General features: G+C 44.5%; 1 protein-coding gene across 10 annotated transcripts in view; it reads right to left on the bottom strand.

Moving 5' to 3' along the window:
* Positions 1–365: 365 nt before the first annotated feature.
* The window catches only part of SIPA1L1 (signal induced proliferation associated 1 like 1), a 380,227-nt gene continuing 354,251 nt past the window's right edge, over positions 366–26,341 (bottom strand). For 9 of the 10 annotated variants that reach the window (XM_047795405.1, XM_047795408.1, XM_047795412.1 and 6 more), the window contains 6 exons: positions 25,748–25,913; positions 19,742–19,988; positions 7,000–7,146; positions 5,479–5,593; positions 2,933–3,014; positions 366–2,272 (listed from right to left, as the gene is read on the bottom strand). In XM_047795405.1, the coding sequence (XP_047651361.1) occupies positions 2,129–2,272; positions 2,933–3,014; positions 5,479–5,593; positions 7,000–7,146; positions 19,742–19,988; positions 25,748–25,913 (901 nt within the window). In that variant the 3' untranslated portion in view covers positions 366–2,128. Of the gene's footprint in view, positions 2,273–2,932; positions 3,015–5,478; positions 5,594–6,999; positions 7,147–19,741; positions 19,989–20,355; positions 21,163–25,747; positions 25,914–26,341 lie in introns of those variants that run through there. The other variant, XM_047795415.1, reaches the window with a different exon arrangement.

The raw sequence follows: 26,341 nt of genomic DNA, 5'->3' as shown, positions 1-26,341 counted from the left end.
TTGGTATGCCCTAGGCATAGGACATCTAACACTGAGAGATGGGAGAGGCAGTAGCGAAGTCCAAAAATGTGCTGGTCTCAGGAAACGACAATCTTATGGATGATCCACACACGGATAATGAAGAGGGAACTAATTCTACAGTGCTCTGCAAATATTAAATCATAAGCAGAGAAGGCAAATTAGGAATTCTCTATGGACATGTGACCAGAGAGTGAGAAAGCTTATTAAAAGTCTAAAAGGTATAACCTTGTAGGAATCATCTTGGGTGTTAAGGCGTCCAATGGAAAAACAGGGATAGCAGGAGAGTCCATGAGTTCCTGGGTGGTCTTTCAAATAAGAAAAGCTGAGGCAAGAATACGAAAGCGTTTTAAAAGAGCGTTTAAAATGAATTTTATTGTTTGAATTTTACAAGTAGTCCTCAAAGGCTTCGAACAAGAACTCTGTTGCAAAACTCTAATAAATAGCTTGCCCCAAGTCCCCAAACAAAATGTAAAACAAAAATAAAACCTAAACTCAGAAGGACAAGCAAGACTTCAGAATGCTTGGATGTTAGCGCTAGTTCTCATTTACAAAGAGCTATCAGGCAATGTACAATCTCCTTCATACAAGTCAGAGAAAGAGACAGACAATTGAGATCGTCACAAAGCACTCGGAAATCTTCCCATTTCCCTGGTAGAAATGTCACCAGAAAAAAAAATCCCATGGTTAAACCACAATCATGACTGATGCTGTAGCGTAAAAGCCTGGTGATGCAGGTGGGGGAGAAGAGAGGGCCAGCCGTCCCTTTTCTTTCAGGGATCGAGAGAGGAATGGGCTGAGATTACTCCGAGCAGAGGCCGCTAGACGGCTGAATGTTCCCCTAGACCAGAGTTGCCACTGAAAGGGGCACAGGAAGTCACCGAATGACAATTGTGAAGGCAAGAAACAAGGCCACCGGGGCCTCCCCTGGGGTCTCTCAACACTGGTGACCTAGTGTCTCTTGTGCTGTGCAGGACTGAGAGCCTTAGAACAATGGCCAGGGGCCCAAAGCAGCTGCATCACTAGATAGAAAAATAGCACATCAGTCACTTCTGCCACAGAATCCTGTGGACGGCCACACGAGGATGCAGAAAATGCTGGGCTGAAATTGTACACTGGGACATGCAGGTGTCAAAAGCCCATTCTGCTATCACAGTCATTGCTCCTAACAAGGAAATATTAAAGTTTACAATTTGACGTTTGCTTTTCCCTAGTTACAAATACTGGTAAAGCCTTGCTTTGGAGAGAAGGATGTATTAATACAATCATTTTGAGAGTGCTACAAATACTATTTTGCCACATGGTTATCTTTAAAAATCTCCAAAAAAATAGACCTATGATTTGTACGCATTTGGGTCAAAAGTATAAGATTTTAGTTTGGAGGAATTCTGAAACTGATTACTTTTGGGAGCCAGGAAGACACAGAAAGGCTGACTCCAATTTAGAGGGACTTACTTAAGCCAAACAAAAAGGCTCCATTGCCGAGGAGCACAGAGCCCTGGACCATCTCCCCAGAAAGGAAGGAGGAAGTCGTGATGTCACAATGCAGGATGGAAAAGGGGCGAGGTGGCTTGCAGGCTCTAGCTCTGCTGCTCTCTGGTTCACTCATTTGCTACCCTTAAGTAACCCATCCTGCTGATCTCTGTAAGACAGGGACAAACATCACTGGCTCATGCACAGGCCATTCAAGGGAGGTAGGCATTTTCTAAAAGCACCTCCCTCCCCAGGCATTGTAGGAATGAAGGTAAGGAAATCCCCCTCCCCAAATAAAACAGTTTAAAACTTTATTTTCCTAGGAACAATGACATTTGTCAGAATAACAAGGGAAAGCTCGGGGTACCTGAAATAAGAAAGAGCTGATGGAAAAGATTTAAATACATAACAGATAAAGATATTGTGCAAAAAAATAGACATTCACATTTTAGCAGTTAAACTTTTATTTTACTTTTTAAAATTTTTATTTACCATTTTCTTTCTCTTTTCTACAAAAGGCAGATAATGATTGTTGATCTGCAATTGTCGTGGTGTGCACTCCCCGAAAGGGGGCAAGTCGGGAGCTGGGGAGGGAGGGCTGAGGAGGCCTCCGCTGGCGGGTGGCCCCCCTCCTGGCCTAGCTCATGTCTATGGTGTTGAAGACCCACTCGGTGAACTTCTTGAGCTTGTCGGAGGCATTCTGGGACTCTTCCTGCAGCCTCAGGTTGTCCTCCCGCAGATGCTGAACTTCCGCCTGGAGGTGGGCTTTGTCTTCTTTTTCCTGGAAGAGTGGGCAGAGCGGAAAGGAACTTAAGAGAGTGGCCCGGCCCAGCCCAGCAGCTGGAGGGAGTGGCTGTGAATCTGTGTGCACCCCTCGCCCACTTCCCCTTCTTTCCACTAAACAGCCGCTGCTGTCTCCGTGGCTGGCACTGGGCGTTCAGATGCTCTCCCCCAGGGCACAAGACTGCTAGAGAGATCCACTAGAGGTTTATTTTGGACTGTAAATACAGGACTGTGTAGTTTAATGTCTTTGTTAAATTAGAAGGGATAAGGGCTGTCTTACATGGAGATGATGGTCTGGTGGCTGCTGTCTTAACAGAAAAATTCTCCTGGTGCAAAAGCCCAAATAACAGTAAGGGACAGGTGGGGCTGGGTTATGGCCCAGGGATGAGGAGGCGGGGAGAGGCCTCCGAGTGGGCTGGCTGAGGTTTGAAGGTACTCAGGAAAGAAGGGAATGCTTTTTCTGTTCACGGGACAATGAAGGCCTTCTTGCACTGTGTGGCAGTGGGAACCAAGTTCCAAGCGGCCCCCTAAACACGTGGGTACCAAGAAAAGAGGGAAAATGCCCACATCTTATTCCAGGAACACTACTGATAAAGGGCTCTCACAGTTCAAGGGCACTTGGCATGGACCGGGCAGCCTGCTGCGAGAATGTGTTTACCTTCTTCAAATCTTCTCGAAGCATCTTCAGCATCCCTTCTAGCTGGTCCACTTTAGAAGCCAGAGTGGGAGAGGAATCTTTACTGCGGGGAACAAGAGACAAGAGACCACGTTGGCAGGAGCCTCCACGGCTGGGTTACCTGGGCCTTGTTTTTTTTGTTTTTTTTTTTTAAGGAAGTGGCTGTATTTATGTCTTTCAATGTCACAATTACTCAGTATGGTGCCACAACAGTGCATTTTCATTTTCAAAAAGAAAATGGTTATCTTAACAAAAGTGTGAACTGCAGCCCATCAATGGCTTCCTTTGTTAAAGAGGCTGCATCTTTGTGACAAAAGAATATGGGACAATAAGTAAAAGCGGTCTCTCTGGCAGCACAACAGGGACTTTGGGCAGACATGACTGTCAAAGAGCGAAATGTTTCCTGTCCCCTGAGTGACCCCTGTGCGTGCAAGAGGGTTGGGGAGGGCGGGTACCGACTCTCGCTTGGGGCAGCTACGTTATCCTGCCCCTGTCTTAACTTAAGCTAGTTTAAGTATCTTTAACTATTCTGAAAATAAGACTACATCTTTCAGAAGATTGTCAGTCTAGTCTTAATGCCGTAAAGCTCTTTCCTATCATGATCCGCAAACTCTAAAGGCCACAAATTTCTCATTTTCTCCCTTTGCTCTGAACTGCTAAAAATGCCATGCCAGTGGAGCGCCCAAAGGAGGGAGCGAGAGGATGAGAGGCCACACTGGACAGAATGCACAGCTGGGCAAGGGCTGGACACCCTGTCACCTCTTCTCCCACCCTCTCCTCTCCTTGAATTCAAGCCCTGAAACGTTTCCGGGGGAGTTCTCACCCAGAAACACCGCCTCCATCCCACAACCAAGAAGCTCAAGGCTTCCACTGAGACAACATAAGCAGCTGCTGCTTTCTAGATGTCAAAGGTGGTGCCTCTGAAATCTTGGAGTCACGAGATAAACTTTGAGTTAGAATTCCTGACCTAAAATAAGCGGTGCCAATGTCTTCTGCCGATGCTGGATCTACAGCGAGCCCAGAGTGGTGCAGAGTGGCACAAGGCTGCCAGTAAAATGGAATGACAATGACCTCCAAACGTCTAAGACAGGATGACCGATGAAAAGCTGACAGCGAATGGATTTTAAAAGGGAAGTGGTCAATCAAGTGCAAGCCACAGCCCCACAGGCGGGGCATGGCTGACCGGGTGAAGGCCAACGACAAGACAGAAGAAGGGTGGAGCTGCCCGGAAACGCTGAGGCTGAGAGCTGGGGGCAGGGCTGTCCTTCTCAAGCCATCGAGTCCACTGTCTCTGCTCCTGGAAGGGCTGCCACAGCCACTGCACACTGGTAGTGGCTCTCAGCAGCCCATCTTGACTTCCGCAGATTCGCACAGTGAGTGCGTGTCTGCGAGCGCACCGATCATCTTTAAAAACGTATTTAACCCCATTTGCATGTGCTCATCCACACTGAACAAAGAACTCCTCCTCCTCCTCTTATGCGTCCACAGAGATTTAGGAACTGTTTCATAATCCCTTCTCGGGAGAACAGTCTTCATTCACTCACACTGCTCTGCATCCTACAGAAGGGCCATTTCGGGCTCTCCCCTGACACCACAGTTTTTTAAAAAAAGTTCTCAGCCGCTCAACTAACCACCTGCCCCAGCTGTCCCAGTGACAGGATGCCTGCAGCGTCTGCGTGCTGCACGCAGAACAAATGATGCGTCACTCCTACACTTTACCCACAAGGAGGGTTTCCTTGCAGACCGGCTCAGGAAGTCCATGGAAGCACACGTCCCGGGTGTGCATGTGTGCAAATCTGTACAACCTTCCTCTTCCTGTTGTTGGCTGTCCTGACCAAGCTTTATAGGTACTTGCATTCTTAACCATCCTCAAGAGAGGTTTTAAAAGAAGAGCCGTCAAACTGGTGGAATTACTCTGCTTCAAGGAGTGGTTACTGTGTGTCCATGGGTGGCTGTGGGGATACTTTAAGGCACAGGAACACCACCCATTTATCCAATAACCTCGCTGAGGCAAAATGGAAAAGTCAGCCTCGACATAACCAACAGAATAGCCCATAAACTCTTAACTACTGCTTTTTTGGCTTATTTTACATAAATCTTCACTATTCGGAGGTGACCCAGTTCTGACGGTAGGTCTGAAGTAGGACACTAGGAGTTGCTAAGATGCAGGCACATTTACAATCATGACCAACTGTCAGCGGGGGAAGCGACTCAAAACCCAGACTCAAGGACTAAACGCATAGGAATCTAAGGGTATTTGGCACAAGTGACTTACCTTACCTAATAAACCCTAGAACGTAACTGTACTATGGCATTGAAGTCATAATTATGAATATACACCATTTAAGTCACCAAGAACTGTTCAATGGTGTTTAGAGTATTTCGTTATAAAGCATTCTAAGTAAAAGTGGCATCACAGATAAACTTCATTCAGCTCATCCCGGTGGCCTCCATCGCCTCTTCCCCCCACCTGCTGTCACCAGCAGAGGTGATGTGCAGAGTGGTACCCTCGCCACTGGGGGACCAACCTGCTATAAGACTTCATCTGGGCCAGAGCCTGGTCCTCAAGCTGGTCACTGTTGGATGCGGCACTCAGAGGGCGATGGTTTTCATCACTAGCAGCAAAGAACGAGGCTCTCTGGACTGGAAGGGAGAGAAGAAACCATTCAGTAACCTTGGAACCACATCCTGGTGCCTCTCTACCAAGTCAAGAAATGTCCTACATGCACAGTCAAATCTATTCAAGGGGCAGGAATGCATCAGAAGCCTTATCACCCAACTCTTGTAGGGGAAAATTTCTACTGTTTTAGCTGGAAGAGGAGAGCAGCATTGAAATTTATTTTAAATGTAGTTGTTGTGAATCGGTGTCTCTTCCAGTTTTTTGCTTGCTCATCAAAGTAGAAGTCTATTAAATGGTTTCCCTCAAAATAGGCTTTGTGCCAAATTTCCAGACCAAGGCTCCCCACTCAGTGACAGGAAATGCATAAAAGGGTTATTCGTATTAAGCTTCTTGAGGCTTCTGCAAGGACATTTTCCACAAGACTCCTGGCTACCTTGGTGGGCTTCAACCTAAGTCCACACACACACTCTGTTTCCAAATACAACAGTAGCACAGAGAGTGCTACTTGAGTCAAGTAGCAAAATCAAATCTCCTACTAAAAAGCCAAAACTTTGATTTTATATGCATGAGAGTGACCAACCCCTTGGTCACTCAATTTCCAATCAAGTTGGTCCTGGTGAATTTCCATCAGCTAAAGTGGGGGTTCACTGCTGCATGGCCACCTGACTTGAATTCAGGTCTAGTCAATTTCCCCCCAAAATTTGAGCTTGACAGAATAGCAACTTTCAACCTTATCCAGTAAGGGCAATAAAATAAAACTCAAAAACCAGTCATCTCGCAGTATCATCATTTTACAAGGACCATCTTAGCATCAACAAATGTGGAGGGATAACCTTGGGAATCGGGGGAGTCAGTCTATTGAAAAAAAGATGATTGACAACCTACATCAACACAGAGCATTACTTTTAGTTTTTTCTATTTTAGCGGAGCAGGTCAGCAATAGTCTGCAGGGCTGCATTTCAGGACCAGCGGCTTAACGCAAGCATAGGAAGAGTGCAGGCAGAGAACACACTACCACCCACAGGAGGGATGAATGAGAAGGGCAGACGGCACACTCGGTATCTGCGGGGCCCGGGGTCTGGGCCAAGCAGGACAAGCATCCTAACAGATCCAAGTGTGTGTTGAGCAATGATGTCTTTACGATGTGATGAAAGACTCTCTCTGGACACGTGTTCTTTTCAGCCAAGTGACAGCTGGGATTCCCCTGCACTCTGCCGTTCCCAGATACAGGGAGGCGAGGCACCCTTGTTATGAACTCCTCTGTAGAGGAGACACTGGGTTCCACTTGATTAAATCCGATAGTGTGGGCCCCCACTGGATGCTCGAGAACTGCTAGCTCAGTGGTTCCCGGCTGTGCTGGTGAAATGCATGTGCTCTCACTGCCCACACCCTCAGCGTGCCCAACCTGGATCACCCCCAGCGGACTCACCCTCATAGGCCTTGGCAGCATCCACCAGGTTGGACCAATCCAAATCCGCAGCAGTGTCAGGCAGGGGCATCAGGCCAGGGTCGGGCATGGGCGGCCTTCGGCTCTCCTGGACATCGGTGAGGGAGCTATCAGAAGCCGAGAACTCTCCTGGGGGAAGGGACAAGGGATAAGATGCTTCTCCTGCCCTCCGGAGTGCCATTCAAAATATAAACCATTTCCTGTTACCACAATACATTTGTAAGTCATCTGTTACCTGGAATCAGTTGCTATTCTAACAGGCCATTAGCGGCCATTCTCAAGCTGAGTGCAACTGTGCACTGACTTCCTCCAATCTCAATTCATTTTTTCATAGCATTCCGCTGTCCCATTTCTAGTGGCTTGAGTCTTGGAAAAGTTAGTTCTGCACCGAGGAAATGTGTCTGCTTTTGTGGAAACTGTCTGTCTACAGTGGTACCCAGGGCAGTGCAGCACCTCACCTTTCTTCCCAGAGTCAAGGGATTCAGGCTGGATGAAGAGGCTGACCTCAGTAGAGAGCTGGGTTTTGCAGCCAGACCAGGGAGGCTTGTGGATGCCTCTTTGAGGAGGATACTAAAGCTTTGTCTGCATTGGAACCTGGGACCTGACTGCCCTCTCTGTGGGTGCCCTGCATCCCTGGGGGTGCTGAGGGACAGACACATTCCTGGCCCAAGCCTTTCCTGTATCCCAGGGACAGCCCACTGGTTTTTGTGGTAGGAGCCGGGGTGGCATGAGAACCGAATCAGGGTGCGGTCAAGAGTGGGTACTGGGTCCCCTGAGTTAACATGGGTTCACTGATATTGGCATCCTTCTCTTTCCCAAGTATATGCTACGCAACTCTCGGCCTCAGTTTGGGATTACAGCAGTCCAACCTCCCAAGCCCCTTCTAAGGTGACAATTAAAAAAAAATACAGATATTCAATCTCTGCTTGGCCTGGGGTTAGGAGGGACGGATGCAATGAGCCCCTCTGTGCAGTGGGGGGCGAGCTGCTACTGCTCAGGTTCACACAGGCAGAGAAGAGAGAAGCACAGCTCAGGAAATGAAGATCCTCTAGATGGGGCAGAAGCTGGGGTGGAAGCAGGCAGAGCGTGGCCCCCACAAGAAGGGCCACCCACACAGTGTGACTGTAGCACTAAAATCCATGCAAACAGAGCTAAAGGTGAAGCTCTCAGCTGAAGTCTGTGATTCCAGAAACACCTGTTTAAAAAGTATTGTCAATTTTGATAGCCTATAAACCAGAGTATATTTAGTGCTTGCTTTCCCTTTCAAATCATATAAAGAACTGCTCTGAAGTGCAGCTGCTAGTTATTAATGTGCTTAAAATCAGCGGAATTATGAATAAATGGAGATTAAAGGCTCAGTCCTATTTAAACTTGCTCCCACCAAGAATAGTTAGAATCACTGAAAAAAAAATTTTTTTTTTTTTTGTCTTTTTGCCATTTTCTTGGGCCACTCTTGTGGCATATGGAGGTTCCCAGGCTAGGGGTCGAATCGGAGCTGTAGCCACCGGCCTACGCCAGAGCCACAGCAACGCGGGATCCGAGCTGCGACTACAACCTACACCACAGCTCACGGCAACGTCGGATAGTTAACCCACTGAGCAAGGGCAGGGATCGAACCCGCAACCTCATGGTTCCTAGTCGGATTCGTTAACCACTGCGCCACGACGGGAACTCCTGAAATAAATTTTTTTTAAATTGAAGCATAAATATAGGCAAAACACTCTCTGACATAAATTTTACCAGTGTTTTCTGAGGTCAATCTCCCAAGGTAATAGAAATAAACCCCAAAATAAACAAATGGGACCTAATCAAACTTACAAGCTCTTGTACAGCAAAGGAAATCATAAAGCAAAAAGACAACCTAGAGAATGGGAGAAGATATTTTCGAATGAAGCAACTGACAAGGGTTTAATTAACAAAGGCAAACTGAAGGGCAAAATAAACAAACAGCTCAAACAACTCAGGAACAAAAACCAAGCAAACAACACAATAAAAAAATGGGCAGGAGACCTAAACAGAAATTTCTCCAAAGAAGAAACATAAATGGCCAACAGAGACATGAAAAAATGCTTAACTTTGCTAATTATTAAATAAATTCAAATCAAAGCTACTATGAGGTGCACCTTACACCAGCCAGAAAGACCACCATCAACAAAAACCCACAAACAATAAATGTTGGAAAGGGTGTGGAGAAAAGGGAATCCTATATTGTTGGTGGGATGTAAAGTTGGTACAGTCACTATGGAAAACAGCATAGAACTTTCTCAGAAAATTAAGGATAGAGTTACCATGTGATCCAGCACTCCCACTCCTGGGCATCTATCCAAAGAAAAGATATATGCACTCCTATGTTCAAAGCAGCACTATTCACAATAGCCAAGACATGGAAACAACCTAAATGTCTATTGACAGATGAATGGATTAAGAAGATCTGGTACAGGAGTCCCCATCATGGCTCAGCAGATATGAATCCGACTAGGAATCATGAGGTTGTGGGTTCGATTCCTGTCCTCACTCAGTGGGTTAAGGATCTGACGTTGCTGTGAGCTCTGGTGTAGGCTGCCCACGTGGCTTGGATCTTATGTTGCTATGGCTGTGGTGCAGGCTGGCAGCTATAGTGCTGAGTCGACCCCTAGCCTGGGAACTTCCATATGCTGCAGATGTAGCCCTAAAAAGCAAAAAAAAAAAAAAAAAGATGTGGTACACATATATGATGGAACACTATTCAGCCATTAAAAAGAATGAAATAGGCGTTCCCATTGTGGCACAGTGGTTAACGAATCCGACTAGGAACCATGAGGTTGTGGGTTCGATCCCTGCCCTTGCTCAGTGGGTTAACTATCCGGCGTTGCCATGAGCTGTGGTGTAGGTCAAAGAATCGGCTTGGATCCCGCGTTGCTGTGGCTCTGGCGTAGGCCGGTGGCTACAGCTCCGATTCGACCCCTAGCCTGGGAACCTCCATATGCCGAGGGAGCGGCCCAAGAAATAGCAACAATAACAACAACAAAAAGACAAAAAAAAAAAAGAATGAAACAATGCCATTTGCAGCAACATGGATACAACCAGAGATTATCAGACTTGGTGAAGTAAGTCAGAAAGAGAAAGACAAATACCACATGATATCACTTATATGTGGAATACAAAATATGACACAAATGAGCCTATCTATGAAACAAACAGATTCAAAGACAGAGAAAAGACCTGTGCTTGCCAAACAGGAGAGATCTGGGGGAGAGATGGAGTGGGAGAGTGGGGTTAGCAGGTATAAGCTATAATACATGGAGGGGATAATCAACAAGATCCTACTGTGTAGCACACAGAACTATATTCAAAGTCCTATGATAAAGCATAATGGAAAGTAATTTTTTTGGCAATGATTGCAGCATGTGGAACTTCCTGGGTGAGAGATCAAACCCATGCTGTAGTGACAATGCTGGATCCTTAACCTGCTACTCCACAAGGGAACTCTAGAAAAGAATACTTCAAAAGAGTGCATATGTATAAGCTGAATCACTTTGCTGTACAGCAGAAATTAACACAATAGTGTAAATCAACACTGGTTTATACTGTCATGTTAGTTTCTGGTGTACAGCAAAGTGATTCAGTTGTATATATATATTTATATATTAAATATATGTATTATTTTCCAGATTTTTTTTTTTCTTTTTTAGGGCTACAACCATGGCATATGGAGGTTCCCAGGCTAGGAGTTGAATTGGAGCTACAGCTGCTGGCCTACACCACAGCCACAGCAATGGAGGGTCCAGCCATGCCTGTGACCTACACCATAGCTCATGGCAATGCTGGATCCTCAACCCACTGAGTGAGGCCAGGGATTGAACCCGCCACCTCATGGTTCCTAGTCGGATTCATTTCTGTTGTGCCATGACGGGAACTCCCTCCAGATTCTTTAGAACAGACCACTTTGTGTGTCACTCACCATCCTTATTCCCTTTTATCTTGGGGGCTCAGACTTCTGTTTGGGAAAACAAAGGAGCTGCCCATTCCTCAAACGCACCTCTGTGGTGGTCACATCAACAAGGCCAAGGTGGAGAGATCAGCCCAACAAGGATTGCTCGGTTTAGGGAGTGGGCTTGCTGTGGCTGCTGCCTGATTTCAGGGAAGCAAGAGGAGCGATGGGAAGGAGCTCAGGGAGTGTGGCCTGCTCCTTCCCTTCCTCCGTTCCAAGCCTTCAACCCTAGGCTTCCTCGGCTGGACAGGGAGTGGGCGTAGGAGGAAAATTTCCAGGCTGTTCCTTTAGTATGTGAGCTCCTTGAATGCAGGGCCTACCGTGATATGACACATGCAGACTGGCCTTCAGAGAGGGTTTATTTTTATCATTATAAAAGTTAAAAAAAATGGGGGGGGGATGAAATAAGCATTCAAATAAGCATTCATGGTAGTCAGGAAGCAGTAGGAGGAATGGAGTTCAGGGAGAGTGGTCCCAGTGCAGGCAGAGAAGGGGAGTTTCCTCTGTTTCAAAAGGTTACCATTCAGAGCACCACTAGGAGGTGGTTTTCTAGAGTCTGGATGGTAAAGAAGTCACTTTATGTGTCAACTTTGATTCACTGAGCGTGACCTCTTAGAGCAAAGAGAAACCAGGCTCTAGCTGCAGTTGGACATGAAGTGGGAGGGTTGGGGGAGCTGGTGTGGCCCCTGAGTGATGTTGGAGGAGAAGGGGACCGTGTTGGGGAGCAGGACAGAGATGATGGAGGGACAGTCTCAGGAGTGGGTTGAGAGCTCAGGAGATACAGGGAAAAGGCAACCTGGGTAGGCAGGAGACTGAAAGAAAATACTGTTCCAGAGAAGACACAGAAGGAAAAGAAAACTTGTATGAATGTAGACACAGAGAGAGAAAGCTGCAGTAGAATTCCCCAAAGGAGAAAGCACAAAAGGGAGGTGGGGGGTGTAGCTGTGCATATAATAAACAAGCAGGAACCCTAGTTTGAGAAGAAGTATCTGCTATCCTGGGCTACAGCAGGGAGGGTAGGTGCAGAACCCTGGAATGGAGCTGGACAGAGAGAAGAGAAAGAAAAAAAAAAAAAAATTAAATCCACAGCCTCCAATATGGCCCTTAATAAATCTGGGATCTAGTAAGGTCAGAGGAGAAACAAGACATTTGTGAATTAAAGGGAAGAAGGTGGACGTGCCCATCATCAATGGCCCTTTGCTAAAATCATACTCAGTTACTCTCTGCATGAATGAATGAGTGACTGAGTCAACCAATGAGTGGCCGACACCAGAACAATGGTGTGGCTCAGAGGAGACAGTGGATAAAATTCTCTAATAACTAATGTGGTGTTTGCCAAATTTGCCCAGTCCTAACAGCAGATGGGATATTTGGTAAAAATACTAACTCCCAAACCACACCTTAAAAATTTTTTTTTCAAATTTTTAGAGCCGCTCCTGTGGCATATGGAAGTTCTTAGGCTAGGGTTTGAATTGGAGCTGCAGCTTGAGGCAACACTGGATCTTTAATTTCCTGAGCTAGAACAGGGATTGAACATCCATCCTCATGGATACTAGTCAGGTTCTTAACCCACTGAGCCATGATGGGAACTCCCCCAAATCACATTTTTGTAGTACTCAAATTCAGCATGTCTTGGTTTAGGCCTTTAAATCTGTATTTTTATTTAAATTTTTTTTTTTTTGTCTTTTTGCCATTTCTTGGACCGCTCCTGCGGCATATGGAGGTTCCCAGGCTAGGGGTCTAATCAGAGCTGTAGCCGCTGGCCTACACCACAGCCACAGCAACTTGGGATCCGAGCCACGTCTGCAACCTATACCATAGCTCACAGCAACGCTGGATCCTTAACCCGCTGAGCAAGGCCAGGAGCTGGCTGTTTTATCCTGCAACCTCATGGTTCCTAGTCAGATTCGTTATCCACTGAGCCACGACAGGAACTCCATAAATCTGTATTTTTAACCAGCAGCCCAAAGGAGAGTTTTTACATGCTTCAGGTACTCTTCGTTTGTATCTGGTGCCCTAGTTTTGCAGGTGCAGCATGGAGGCTGCCCCTTGATCACCTAGTTCTGGAGCTGAAGGGAGCTTATGTTCCTGGGTCCCATGGGACTTTGACACCCAAAAACATAGTTCTCAGCAAGCTACCACTCCAGGGCACTGCCAGATAGCAGACTGAAACAGACCCCCCCCACCCCAGTGTTTCTGTGAATGAGGCCCACTTGCTTGTCCTAAAGTTTGTGCCTGAGGCACAGCCTTCTGCTGTGGCACATCTAGAGGCCTAGGGAAGTGCTCTCAGGAAACAGAGGCCAGCGGACTCAATCTTTGTGCTCTCCACTTCCTCGCCCCAGCTCACAGGCATTTCAAGAAAGGAGCTTATACATTCATCTAGTGTTCCAATAACTGCCACCCAGGGGACACCTCCAGGTCACTTGTCTCTGGTTGCCAGCAGGGCTCATACTTGTGGTCCCATAGGACTGTACATATCTGTGACTTTAAAAGCTGCTGCCTGAGATTCTGATTTCCAATCAGCCTGAATCTAGGTGATGACTGAGATCCTCCCACTGAAAGGTCTTGCCTCACCCTCAACCAGTGGCAGCTAAAAATGAAATAGGCTGCTTGGACAATCACAAAGGTTTGAGAGGTAACTAAGAGCTAGGCAGGGTAGAAAGATAAAGTTCATCTTCTCTGTGAAGCCAGTCCTTCAAGACTGGGAGAGCTGGCTGTTTTATCCATTGCATGGAAACCAACACAGAGAGTCAAGGAAGATGATGAAACAAAGGAAAATGTTCCAAATGAAAAAACAAGAAAAACTCAGAATTCTCAATGAAACAAAGGTAAGTAATTTACCTGATAAAGAGTTCAAAATGATGGTTATAAAGATGCTCACGAAGCTCAGGAGAAGAAAGGATGAACACAGTAAGAATAAAGACAAAGAACATACAAGAGAGGACCAGACAGAAGTTAAAGAGCTGAAGAATACAATAACTGAACTGAAAAATACACTAGAGGGCTTCCACAACAGACCAGATGAAGTAGAAGAAAGGATCAGTGAAGTCAGACGTGGGGTAGTGGAACTCAGCCAAACAGCAGCAAAAAGAAAAAAGAATGAAAAACTGAAGGTAGCTTAAGTGATTTACAGGGCAACATCAAGTGAACCAATATTCACACTTTAGGGGTTCCCAGAAGGAGGAGAGAAGAAAAGGCATAAAACTTATTTGAAGAAATAATGGCTGAAAACCTCCCAAATCTGGGGAAGGAAACAAGACATTCAGATCCATGAAGTCCACAGAGTTCCAAAAAAGATGAACTCAAAGAAAACCACACCAAAACACATGATTAAAATGTCAAAAGTCAGGAGTTCCCTTCATGGCTCAGTGGTTAATGAACCCGACTAGGATCCATGAGGATGTGGGTTCGATCCCTGGCCTCACTCAGTGGGTTAAGGATTCCATGTTGCTGTGAGCTATGGTGTAGGTCACAGACAGGGCTTGGATCTGGTGTTGCTGTGACTGTGGTGCAGGATGGCAGCTGTAGCTCTGATTAGACCCTTGCCTGGGAACTTCCATATGCAGTGGGTGTGCCCCTTCCCCCCAAAAAAGTCGAACGTTAAAGAGAAATCTTTTTTTAAAAAAAAAATCTTTTTTCTCTCTTTTTACATATGGAAGTTCCTGGGCTAGGGGTTGAATCAGAGCTGCAGCTGCAGCTGCAGGTTTATGCCACAGTCACAGCAACACTGGATCTGAGCTGCATCTTCAACCTATGCTGTAGCTTACAGCAATGCTAGATCCTTAACCATTGAGCAAGGCCATGGATTGAACCCACATCCTCATGGAGACTATGATAAAAGCAGCAAGAGACAAATAAGTTGTCATGTAGAAGAGACCCCCCCCTCATTAGACTATCAGCACACTTTTCAGTAGGAACTTTGCAAGCCAGAGGGGAGTGGCAGGATATATTCAAAGTGCTAAAAGGAGAAAGGGGCCAACAAAGAATATTCTACCTGGCAATGTTGTCATTCAGAACTGAAGGAGAGATGGAGAGTTTTCCAGATAAGCAAAAGCTAAAGGAGTTCATTACTATTCTGGCCTTAAAAGAAATGTTAAAGGGACTTCTTTAACTAGAAAGAAAGATTGCTAACTCTAGTAATAAGAAATCGTATTAACACAGAAGTCTCGTTGGAAAAAGTAAATCCATGGTAAAGGTGGTGAACTGACCACTTATAAAATTAGTATGAAGGCTAAAAGTAGTAAAAATAACTATAACCATAATAATGAGTTAAGCAATACATAAGATAAAAAGATGTAAAACAAACACATGAAATGGGGGGGAAGTAAGAGCATTAGAATGTGTTCACTTAGGTTGTTCTCATGGTAACTGCAAAGCAAAGGTCTATAGTAGATACCAAAAGATAAAAAGAAATCAAAGCATGCCACTAAAAAAAGTCATCAAACTGCAAAGGAAGACAGTAAAAGACGAAAGGATCAGAGGAACTGCAAGCGTCCAGAACACAATTAACAAAATGGTAAAAGTACATACCTATTGACAATTACTTTAAATAAACTAAATTCTTCAATTCAAAGAGTGATTGAATGGATAAAATATCCAGATATATCCAATTGCTGCCTTCAAGAGATTCACTTCACATGTAAGAACACACACAAAATAAAGGGATGGAAAAAGATATACCATGCAAAAGAAAACCAAAGGAAAGCTCCGGGAGCTATGCTTCCATCAGAGGAAATAGACTTTTAAGGCAAAGACTGTAATAAGAGACAAAGAAGATCATCGCAGAATGATAAAGGGGTCATTTAACAAGAGGATGTAACACTTGTAAGTATTTATGCACATAACATAGGAGCACCTAATTATATAAAGCAAACATTAATAGACCTAAGGGAGAGTAGACAAAAATAAAATAGTAGGGGACTTTAATACACCACTTTCAACAAATGTCAGATTATTTAGACAAAAACATCAATAAAGAAATATTGGCCTTAGACAACATGTTAGTCTGGATGGTCTTAACAGACATATAGCACATTCCATTCAAAAGCAACAGAATGCAGATTCTTCTCGAGTGCACATGGAATGTTCTCCAGGACAGACCATATGTTAGGTTACAACAGGTCTTAATACATTTAGAACGACTAAAATCATATCAAGTCTCTCTTCTGACCACAGTGGTACATACTAGAAATTAATTACAGGAGAAAACCAGAAAATTCACACATAGATGGAGATTAAACAACATGCTGCTGAACAACCAATGGGTCTAAGAAGAAATCAAAAGAGAACATTTTAGAAGTACCTTGAGACAACTGAAAATGGAAACACAACATACGAAATTATGGGCTGCAACAAAAGCAGTTCTAAGAGGGAAGTTCACAGCAACATATACCTGTATCAGGAAACAGGAATGCTCTCAAAAAACCGTCTCGAGGAACTAGGAAAAGAAGTGTTGAAGCCCGCAATGAGTAGAAGGAAGTATATAATAAAGATCAGAGAAACATAAATGAAAGACTAAAAAGACAATAGAAAAGATCAATGAAAAGATAAAATTGACAAACCTTCAGATACACTCAGAAAGCAAAAAAAGAAAAAGTCAAAAATCAAAGAGGAGATGCTACATCTGATACCACAGAATCATAAGGATCGTAAGAGACTAATGTAAACAATTGTATGCCAACAAATTGGACAACCTAGGAGAAATGGACATACAACCTCCTAAGACAGAATCGTGAAGAAATATAAGATCTGATCAGGTACATTACTAGTAAGGAAATGGAACTAGTAATTACAAATCTCCCAACAAACAAAAGTCAGGACCCAGACCACTTTTCTGATGAATTCTACCAAACATCCAAAGGAGAATTAGTACCATTCCTTCTCAAACTCTTTTTAAAAAACGGAAGAGGAGGGAACACTTCAAAACACATCTTATGAGGCCAGCATTACCTTGACATGGAATCCAGACAAGGATGCCACAAGAAAAGAAAATTACAGGCCAATATCCCTTAAAACATGGATGTAAAATTCCTCAACAAAATATCAGCAAACCAAATTCAATAATACATTAAGAGGATCATATACCATGTTTAAATTGGTTTCATTCCGAAGATGCAAAGACGGTTCATGAGTGTGATACAGCACATTAACAGAATGAAAAACTCATATGATCATCTCAATAGATGGAGAAAAAGCATTTTATATTTTCAACATCCATTTATGATAAAAACTCTCAATTAAGCGGGTATAGAGGGAACATACCTCAATGTAATAAAGACCATATATGACAAGCCCACAGCTGAAGTCATACTCAGTTCTGAAAAGCTGAATTCTCTAAGGTCAGAGAAGAGACAGGATGCCCACTCTTACCACTTTTTTCAACACAGTACAGGAAGTCCTAGCCAGAGCAATTAGGCAGGAAAGATAAATAAAAGGCATTCAAATCGTAAAGAGAGTAAAACTGTCACTATTTGCAGATGATGTATCATATACAGAAAACCTTAAAGACTCCATCAAAACTATTAGAATTAAAGAATTTAGGAAAGTTGCAGGACCTACCATCAAAACAGAAAAGTCCATTGTTTCTATTCACAAACAATAAGCTATCAAAGGGAGATAGTAAGAAAATCCCATATACAATTGCATCAAAAAAAAACAAAACACCTAGGAATAAATTTAACCAATGAGGTAAAAGGCCTCTAGACTGAAAAGTGTAAGACATTAATGAAAAAAGTGATGAAGACACAAATAAGTGAAAAGATATTCAGTGCTCATGAATTAGAAGACTACTGTTAAAATGCATACCACCCAAAGCAACACTCATGTTCAAAGCAATCCCTGTCAAAATTCCAATGCCATTTTTCACAGAAATGGAATAAAAAAATCCTAAAATTTGTATGGAGCCACAAGAGACCCTAAATAGTAAAATCAATCTTGAAAAAGAACCAAAAAACTGGAGGTATCATGCTTTGCAATTTTGAATTTTATTATAGAACTACAATAAGAGAGAATGGTATTGCCGTAAAAATAGACAGAAAGATCAAGGGAACAGAATAGAGATCCTAGAAATATATCCACACATATATGGTTAATTATGACAAAGGAGGCAAGACTCTACAATGGGGGAAGGACAGCCTCTTTAATAAATAGTGTTGGGAAAACTAGACCACTATTTTACACCATACACAAAAGTTAATTCATAAAGGAATTAGAGACTTGAATATAGGACTTGAAACCATGAAATTCCTAGAGGAAAACATACATGGTAAGCTCCTGACATCAGTCTTGGCTATGACTTTTTGGATCTGACAACAACAACAACAAAAAAATAAAAGGAAAACTAAACAAGTGGCACTACATCAAACTAGAAAGCTTCTGCACAGCAAAGGAAACCATCAACAAACAAAACAGCACCTACTGAAGAGGAGAAAATACCTGCAAATCACGTATCTGATAAGGGGTTAATATCTAAAATATGTAAAGAGCTCATATAACCCAATAGCAAAATAGCAATTAACCTGAATTTAAAGATTTGAACAGACATTTTCCCGAAGAAGACATACAGATGGCCAATTTACGAAAAGATGGTCAACACCATTAATCACCCAGGACATGCAAATCAAAACCCTACTGAGATGTCACCTCATACCTGTTGAATGGCTATTTTCAGAAAGACCAAGAAATAACAATTGCTGGTGAGAATGTAGAGAAAAGGGAGCCCTTGATTGCTGTTCACAGGAATGTAAGTTGGTGCAGCCACTATGGAAAATAGTATGGAGGTTCCTCAAAAAGTTAAAAATAGAACTACCATATGATATAGCAATTCTACTTCTGGGTGTTTAACCAAAGAAACTGAAAACAGTAACTCGCAAAGATATATATACCCCCATGTTCACTGCAACATATCTCCATGCCAAGACGTGGAAGCCACTTAAGTGTTGACTGATGATGGATGGGTAAAGAAAGTGTGTGTATGTATATGTATTCACACACACACACACACACACACACACACACAATGGAACATTATTCTGCCATAAAAAAGAATGAAATCTTGTCATTTGCAACAACATGAATGGACACTGGGGGCACTGTGGTGAAAATCAGAGGAAAAAAAAATACTGTATGATCTATCTCACTTATATGAGGAATCTAAAAAAAAATTGAGCTCACAAATACAGAGAACAGATTAGTGGTTGCCAGAAATAGGGGTGGGGGGGAGCAGAAATTGGTGGAGGGGTCAAAAGTACAAATTTCCAGTTATAAAATAAGCCACAGGGATATAATGCACAGCGTGGGGTGACTACTGTTAATACTGTACTGAGGATCTAAAAGCGACTACAAAAGTCAATCTTAAAAGTTCTCATCAGAAGAAACAAAACTTTATGTATGGTGCTAGGTGTTAACTAGACTCATTGTTCCTTCATAATTTATACAAATATCACATCATTATGTTGGAAACCTGAAACTAATATAATGTTCTATGCCAATTATACCTCAATTAAAAATAAAACAAAACAAAAACAAGCACCCTAGACGCCTCTTGCGGTGTGGTGCAGCGCAAAGTCTGTCCCAGTGGTCTGGGATTGCAGGTGAGGGGCTGACGGAGGGAGGGTGGGTCAGGCCAGATAATCTGAGCATGCTGGCAGGACTTCCTCTCATTGCCAGTCTCCGAGCACGCTGAGCGGCAGGTGTTTCTGGGAACACTGGCCACCATCAGCAGGGCTGCTCAGCTGCAGCTGAAAACCAACTTACCGTGCAGTGACTTCATTCCCAAGGTGTAGGACGGCCTCCGCAACGGAAGAGACTTGGGGAGAGAAGGGTACGTGCTACTGAAGAGGACGTCGTTGGGCAGGGCTTGGTCCAGAAGTGAAGCTCTTGAGGTGAAAAAGTGCTCCCTCTGGCCGCTGTAAATACTCTCATCGGACAGCGTTCTGTGCAAGGCCCGCCTTGAGGTGGGGGTGGTGGGAAAAGGAGACTGAGGAGAGGAGAGCGCGTGGAACTGAAAAACAGTGGCAGGACAACACAAAGTCAGTCTTCTGGGTCACACATCCCAGACCCAAGGGGTGGGGGTAGGTGGTTTAACAAAGTCACTCTTAGACACATCCCTCTAGATCCTGGAGCTCAACTAGGAAGTCTGAAGGTCCACCATCTCTGCCTACATCCTTAAGAGCTAAAATGGGAGTTCCTGGAGTTCCCACTGTGGTGCAACAGAATCGGTGGCATCTCTGGAGCCCAGGGATGTGGGTTCGATCCCCGGCCTGGCACAGAATGTTAAGGACTCAGCATTGCTGTAGCTGTGGCACAGGTTGCAACTGTGGCTCCGATCTAATCCCTGGTCTGGGAACTCTCTATGGCACAGGGTGGTCAAAAGAGAAAAACATAAAATAGGAGTTCCTGGTCATCACATCCTCACGGCCCCGCACTCTGCCTGCAGCTCAGCGCTGAGAACAAAGCTCAGATATGCGATGAAGTGGATCCATCGTCATCATGTCATGGTTATTAACACGACTTAAGGATCAGACACACGTGAGTTTTATTTGAATCTCATGTCTTTGACCAAATCACGTAATTGCTCTGAGCCCAATTCCTCACCTATGAAATGGGGGCACCTCTCAGGATTATCATGAGGACCCTGTGAAACAATGATCACCACAGCATGTCCTGGCAGTGTCACCAAACAATGTTATGACCCTCAGGGGAACAGCCGTGGGGCTAGGAAGGTATCCTCAGAAGCTGGCCAAATGACCACACGTCTGCCGAACAAGAGCATTTGATCATCACAATTTATCACTCGAGTAACAGGTGGCTCTTGAAAGCTTTAACTACTGATACTACATTTAACAAACTTGGGAGATGATTTGTTTTTTTGAGATGGATCTCTACTGGCGAAATAAAAACAGAGAAGTCATCTTTATAAATAACAAGCATTTATTCACTAATATACAAATGACAAAAGCTCCAGAGAGCTGTATCTCGTTAATGTCTTTTGCCTCTGTGACCAGATTTGGTGTTTACTTGAGATTTTGGTGCAAATAGCAAGCTTCAAAGAATCCCATTCATGGAGAAACGGCAGACACGTTAACAGTATCTCAATATCCAGCATGCTGAAGCCAACAGCGGGTTCGGTGCAGTCACAGTTATCCTGATTCCGTTCTTCTTAGTCAAGTGTTCACCTTGGCAGGGAGAACAATATGCAGGTGAGGATGTGGGTGGGAGGGCTGAGTCACTGCTGGCAGGAAGCCACTGTGAACCTTTCCATGACGCTTTGAGAGGACAGAGAGAGAATGACTGGGCAATGGCTCCATCTGGGAGACAGAGGACAGAGTTGATGCCCAGACTCACTCCTCTGCTCTGGGGTCTAATCTGCTTCCATCCACCAAGCCACAGGTTAAGTCGGAGCTCCCATGATGTGGTATGCACAGCTGCGGCAGCAGCGTGGAAAACTTATTAATCACATGCCTTGCAAATGAGCCCCAGATGTAGCCAAACGCGTTCATTTTTCAAAAATCATGATGAGTTAAACCCGAAGTACGTATGCGCGTACCTTGAAAACTAAGCTGCTGTGATAAATGGTTTGTGAGTCTTTAGGTGGAGGGGACTTGATATGGAAATGATGACTTCCTTTCTCACTTCACAGAGAAGAGGGGGCATTTGAGAAGTTAAGGGCTGTGCTAATTATAATTAAAAAAAAAAAAAAAACCCACACAAAAACGAGACCATCTCTCTCTACCTGCAAGGTTCTGGCACTGTCACATAAGGCCCCTGCCGTGGCAACAGGCCAGATCTCGGATCTGTTTACTCAAAAACTGCTCTCAATCTTTCTTAGCATCTCTGGGTTTGACAAAGGGGTTTCCTTTTCCAGTGACTATTCCCACCTTGATGATTTTACAGGAGAGAGATTTTCCTCCAGGTCTAGTTTTAGCCTCTTTGGGAAACATTAATACACATCAAGGCAGTAAACAGCTACCTTGAGGAGATCCTTTGAGCAGCATGACTTATTAAAAGTTTTAACATCCTGCCCTAAAGGTAGGCAGGGAGGCGATGAAAGGAAGTAATCTGCCTCGATACGTTCTCTGCATGAAACAACAGGGCTTGGTTTGGTCCCCTGACCCCAGCCCTCTTTGGTTCCAGTCTTACAGGTGTGTGCACCTCTCCAGGTCTTGAGAACATCCTTGACTTTCCCGTCAGGTCATACCTGAGACTGCCGAGTGGCGCTGCTGGCCCCTGGGAAAGAACCGTAAGAGTGGGTGCAGGCTTGGAAGGGATTTTTAGAGCACATCAGGAAAGCGGTTCTCAAATGGTGCTGCAAGGAGCCCTAGGGTTCCTTCTCACATCACTGCTTGGGGAGATGAGAAAGGTTCAGGTGGGGCCCTGGAGTCCAAGACACCCCACCCCTTACATCAGACAATCTTTGCTTTCTTAGTTCTACATACTGGACTTCCACATACGATCTTATCAGGGGGAAAAAAAAAAAAAGGGTTCTGAACTCTACAGTCATTTGGGCACCACTGATCTAGTCTAACCCTGTTTCCACGCCGAGGAGTAAGGCCTAGAGAGGAGGCGTCTTGCTGCAGGTCAGCCTCCATCCCCTTCCCACCCTTGCCAGGCCTCCTGGCTCGCAGTGAAACAGGTTACCCACACTTGCAACAAGCAAGTATCAGCTCTTCCTGAACGCTGGAGCCACAAAGAGCCTCCTCCGTTGGTGGGTTATCTGAGAGTGTTGGCTGGAGAGCAGGGCTCTCAGTTTGCACGACTGTCTGTTCACCTGCCAGACTGTATGCAGCCCTCGGGGAAAACACGGTGATCCCACCTCGGCCTGCCAGTGAGCTTTCCTGGAATGTTACATCTCTGCCATTTTCCTTGAGGTACGCACTCCACCTCTCAGCCTGCCCCGCCTGCCCAGTGGCGTGCAGCCACCTTCTGCAGCAGACAGTTCACTCTGCTGGCAAACGAGCCTTGGAAGAATGCTGTCACTTGATCCTCATGATGGCTCATAGGTAGCACTTGCTATCCGAGAAAGCCAATGTGCCAGGAATGGGTTCCAAGGACCTCAGCCCAAAGCTGGTCGCTCCTCGTACCTGAAGCCTGATGTAGTGGCTCAGAGCCTTGAGTCTGGCATGGCCTGGAGGGCTTTTCTAAAGGGCACTCTGGCCTGACAGAGCAGAGGCACAGTTGTTCAGAAGATGAGTCTCAAGAGACACAGAGCTACTTAGCTGAACTCATCTGAAACCAAACCAAAACGGATGAAAGGAGAGAGAAAACAGAGCCTGCTTCCAGCCTTTTCACCATCACAATTTAGCCAGCAGAAGCACTTTCTTTGCCGAGGGTCTCATGGCAATATAGTCACAACATAAAGAATGTGCACTCCTGTTTCAAATAGGAATGTTAAAGTAATTCATTTTGGAAACAAAAGCCAAGACCTGGACTAACGGCAAGACAGACATTTGCTTTCAATTATTTCCACTGGATGAGTAAATTAAAAGAATGAAAGCTCTGAGCTTGCCCCTTTCCAAAAATGTTAAACTTAGAACTGGAGGAAAGATTCCTTTCGGAGCAGGTTTTATTTTCCTCTGACCTCAAAGAAAAATCTGAGATAATTTTTATTTTGAAACTAGTTGTTAGAAATTTTAATACGCTTCTTTTGGGTTTTTTGATGGATAAAGAAAGAAGTTTCAAGTACTGTCTTTTTGCGAGGTTGCTAAGGAAACCATTGGTACCCCGGGTGATGAGTCAGAGCTGCTAAGTGCTGGCTTATAAAATAGAAATTACAGAAATCAAGAACAGCTTTAAAGTCTTTAAAATGATTTATGATGTTTATGTTAATACATCACTGGCTTCTCAGCAAAACTCCAGGATGGTCTCTGGAGTGCATTTCATCTCTGGAAATGTTGATCTGTAAGTTTAGAAGGTGTATCTGACCTATCTGGAGGAAGATGCATACAGACGTGTGGCACACACACGCACACACAGGCATGTGTGTGTGCACACAAACTAGTATGGTGATGAGAAAGACTGGATGAGACAGGACCACACAGCTCATCCAGCTGGGCATGTCTCTCACCCTCTCATCACAGTGTGAGGATGGAGAGTGGTTAAGGAAATATGTTAGCTTCTATTTTCAATCAATTCTCAAAGGTCTTCTTGAATTAAGCTTTCTAGTCACTTTAAACAGACTACAAATCATTTAACTAAGAACCTAGTGAACAGAAAACATCAAAGTTTGCAGCCATGACCTTCTTGGGGGTGGACTCCCGTCTCCCAGGGCCACCTAGTATACTGCAGAAGCAATGCCTTATGTTTAGAGTGATACCTTTGGGCCCAGCTCCACCAACATCAGCTCTGAGTCCAGGAGTGTGAGAAGGCACAAGGAAGAAAGGACAAGAAAGCAGAGAGCTTTTTTTTTTTTTTAAATTAAAAAACAAACAAACAAAAAAATAGCCACATGCACAGCATATGGAAATTACCAGGCCAGGGACTGAATCTGGCAGGTGCAACAATACCAGATACTTTAACCACTGCGCTGTGCCTGGGATTGAACCTTAACCTTCCCCATGACCTGAGATGCTGCAGTTGGAGCCTTTTTTTTTTTTTTTTTTGCTTTTTAGGGCCACATCTATGGCATATGGAGGTTCCAAGCTAGGGGTCAAATCGGAACTATAGAGGCCAGCCTGCACCACAGCCACAGCCACAGCAACGTGGGATCCAGGCTGCGTCTGTGACCTACACTGACGCTCAGAGCAATGCCAGATCCTTAACCTATTGAGCAAGGCCAGGGATCGAACCTGCATCCTCATGGATACTAGTTGGGTTTGTTACTGGTGAACCACAATGGGAACTCCTGCAAACAGATTCTTAACCCACTGAGGCACAGTGGGAACTCTGAAAACACAGAGACTTGAGTGGGCTTCAAGGGTCCTTCAAACTCAAATGAGCAGAACAAACCCTTCCACATGGTTGTGCAAAGTGTGGCCACTGACACACCCACACACTCTGAGCCAGTGTTGGGGACTGGACAGGGAGGGAGCCTGGGTTAGGACCTGACAGACGGCACTAAAGCCCTTTGAGAAAACTTTCTGTCTGACAAGGGAGCCACTGGTGTCTCTGCGGAATTCTGAGAAGCAATGTCATCTGAGTAATGATGTCAAGAAAGAGTGCGGCTTGTGCACCGAGAGAGGACCCGTCAGAACAGTGGAATACTGGCCATTAAAAGGAACGAAATACCGGCATTTTTAGCAACATGGATGGACCTAGAAACTATCATGCCAAGTGAAGTCACAATGAGACACCAACAGCAAATGCTATCACTGACATGTGGAATCTGAAAAAAGGACACGATGAACTTCTTTGCAGAACAGAGACTGACTCACAGACTTTGAAAAACTTATGGTTGCCAAAGGAGACAGTTTGGGGGTGGGGTGGGGGGATGCACTGGGGGTGTGGGATGGAAATCCTATAAAACTGGATTGTGCTGATCACTGTACAACTATAACTGTAATAAATTCATTGAGTAATTAAAGAAAGAAAGAAAAAAGCCGTGAGGTTAGGGACAGGTTAATCTAAACCCATTCTCCAGAGAAGTGGCTGCAGGGACAGAACATTTGGAAAACTCCGTGAATTAATTATTGGGACAACTGGGTGATGGCAGGAAGTGGGGTCCAATGAAGAGGAGCCAGAAACCGCCACTTCCTAGAAGATATAACTGCTTGCCAAGACTGGCCTCTCTCTAAGTGCTATTTACCCCCAAGCTCTGTACTCTACCTTAAAGTTCTTCTGGGATTCAGGAGTTGGACTTTCCAGGTCAATGAGTTTCTTGAGATCCTCCTCAATGGTGGACTTCGAGGTTGGCTTCGGGGATGCCCGGAGGTCCCTGGTTGAGGCGCGCAGCCTGGTGTGGGCTATTTCATTGCCATCACTCTGATGACGCCTTGAAAGAAGAGGAAGAGAGGGTAGAAATTAAGCAGACAAGGTTGACTCAAGGGCACGATGGGCTCTGAAGGAGGTAAGTCAGTGGAGACCGATTAAAGGAGAGAACAGGAAAATTACTTCTGTTCAATTTCATTAGAATCTAAATGCTTGTTAGAGAAACAAAACCAATCTGAAATACAAAATTAAAAGCCTGATGAATAAATTACTCTTTCACAGGAAACTATTAACTCTCCTGAGCTAAGATTAGCAACAGACTTATTAATAAAAGGCCACAGGGTATGAAACCCAAACTCAATCTTTGTACAAATAAAAACAAAGTCATTGATTGAATCGCTTTTTTTTTTTGGCTATACTACTTTGTCAAAAAGTTCTTTCTGTTCAGAGGTAATCACTTACTTTCTCACAGTCCCTGTGGGGCCTCCTGGC

The sequence above is a fragment of the Phacochoerus africanus genome, chromosome 9, assembly GCF_016906955.1.
Source record: "Phacochoerus africanus isolate WHEZ1 chromosome 9, ROS_Pafr_v1, whole genome shotgun sequence".
Classification (NCBI taxonomy): Eukaryota; Metazoa; Chordata; class Mammalia; order Artiodactyla; family Suidae; genus Phacochoerus; species Phacochoerus africanus.
Note: the sequence above shows the minus strand (reverse complement) of the source record. Positions and strands in the feature narration are given on the sequence as shown.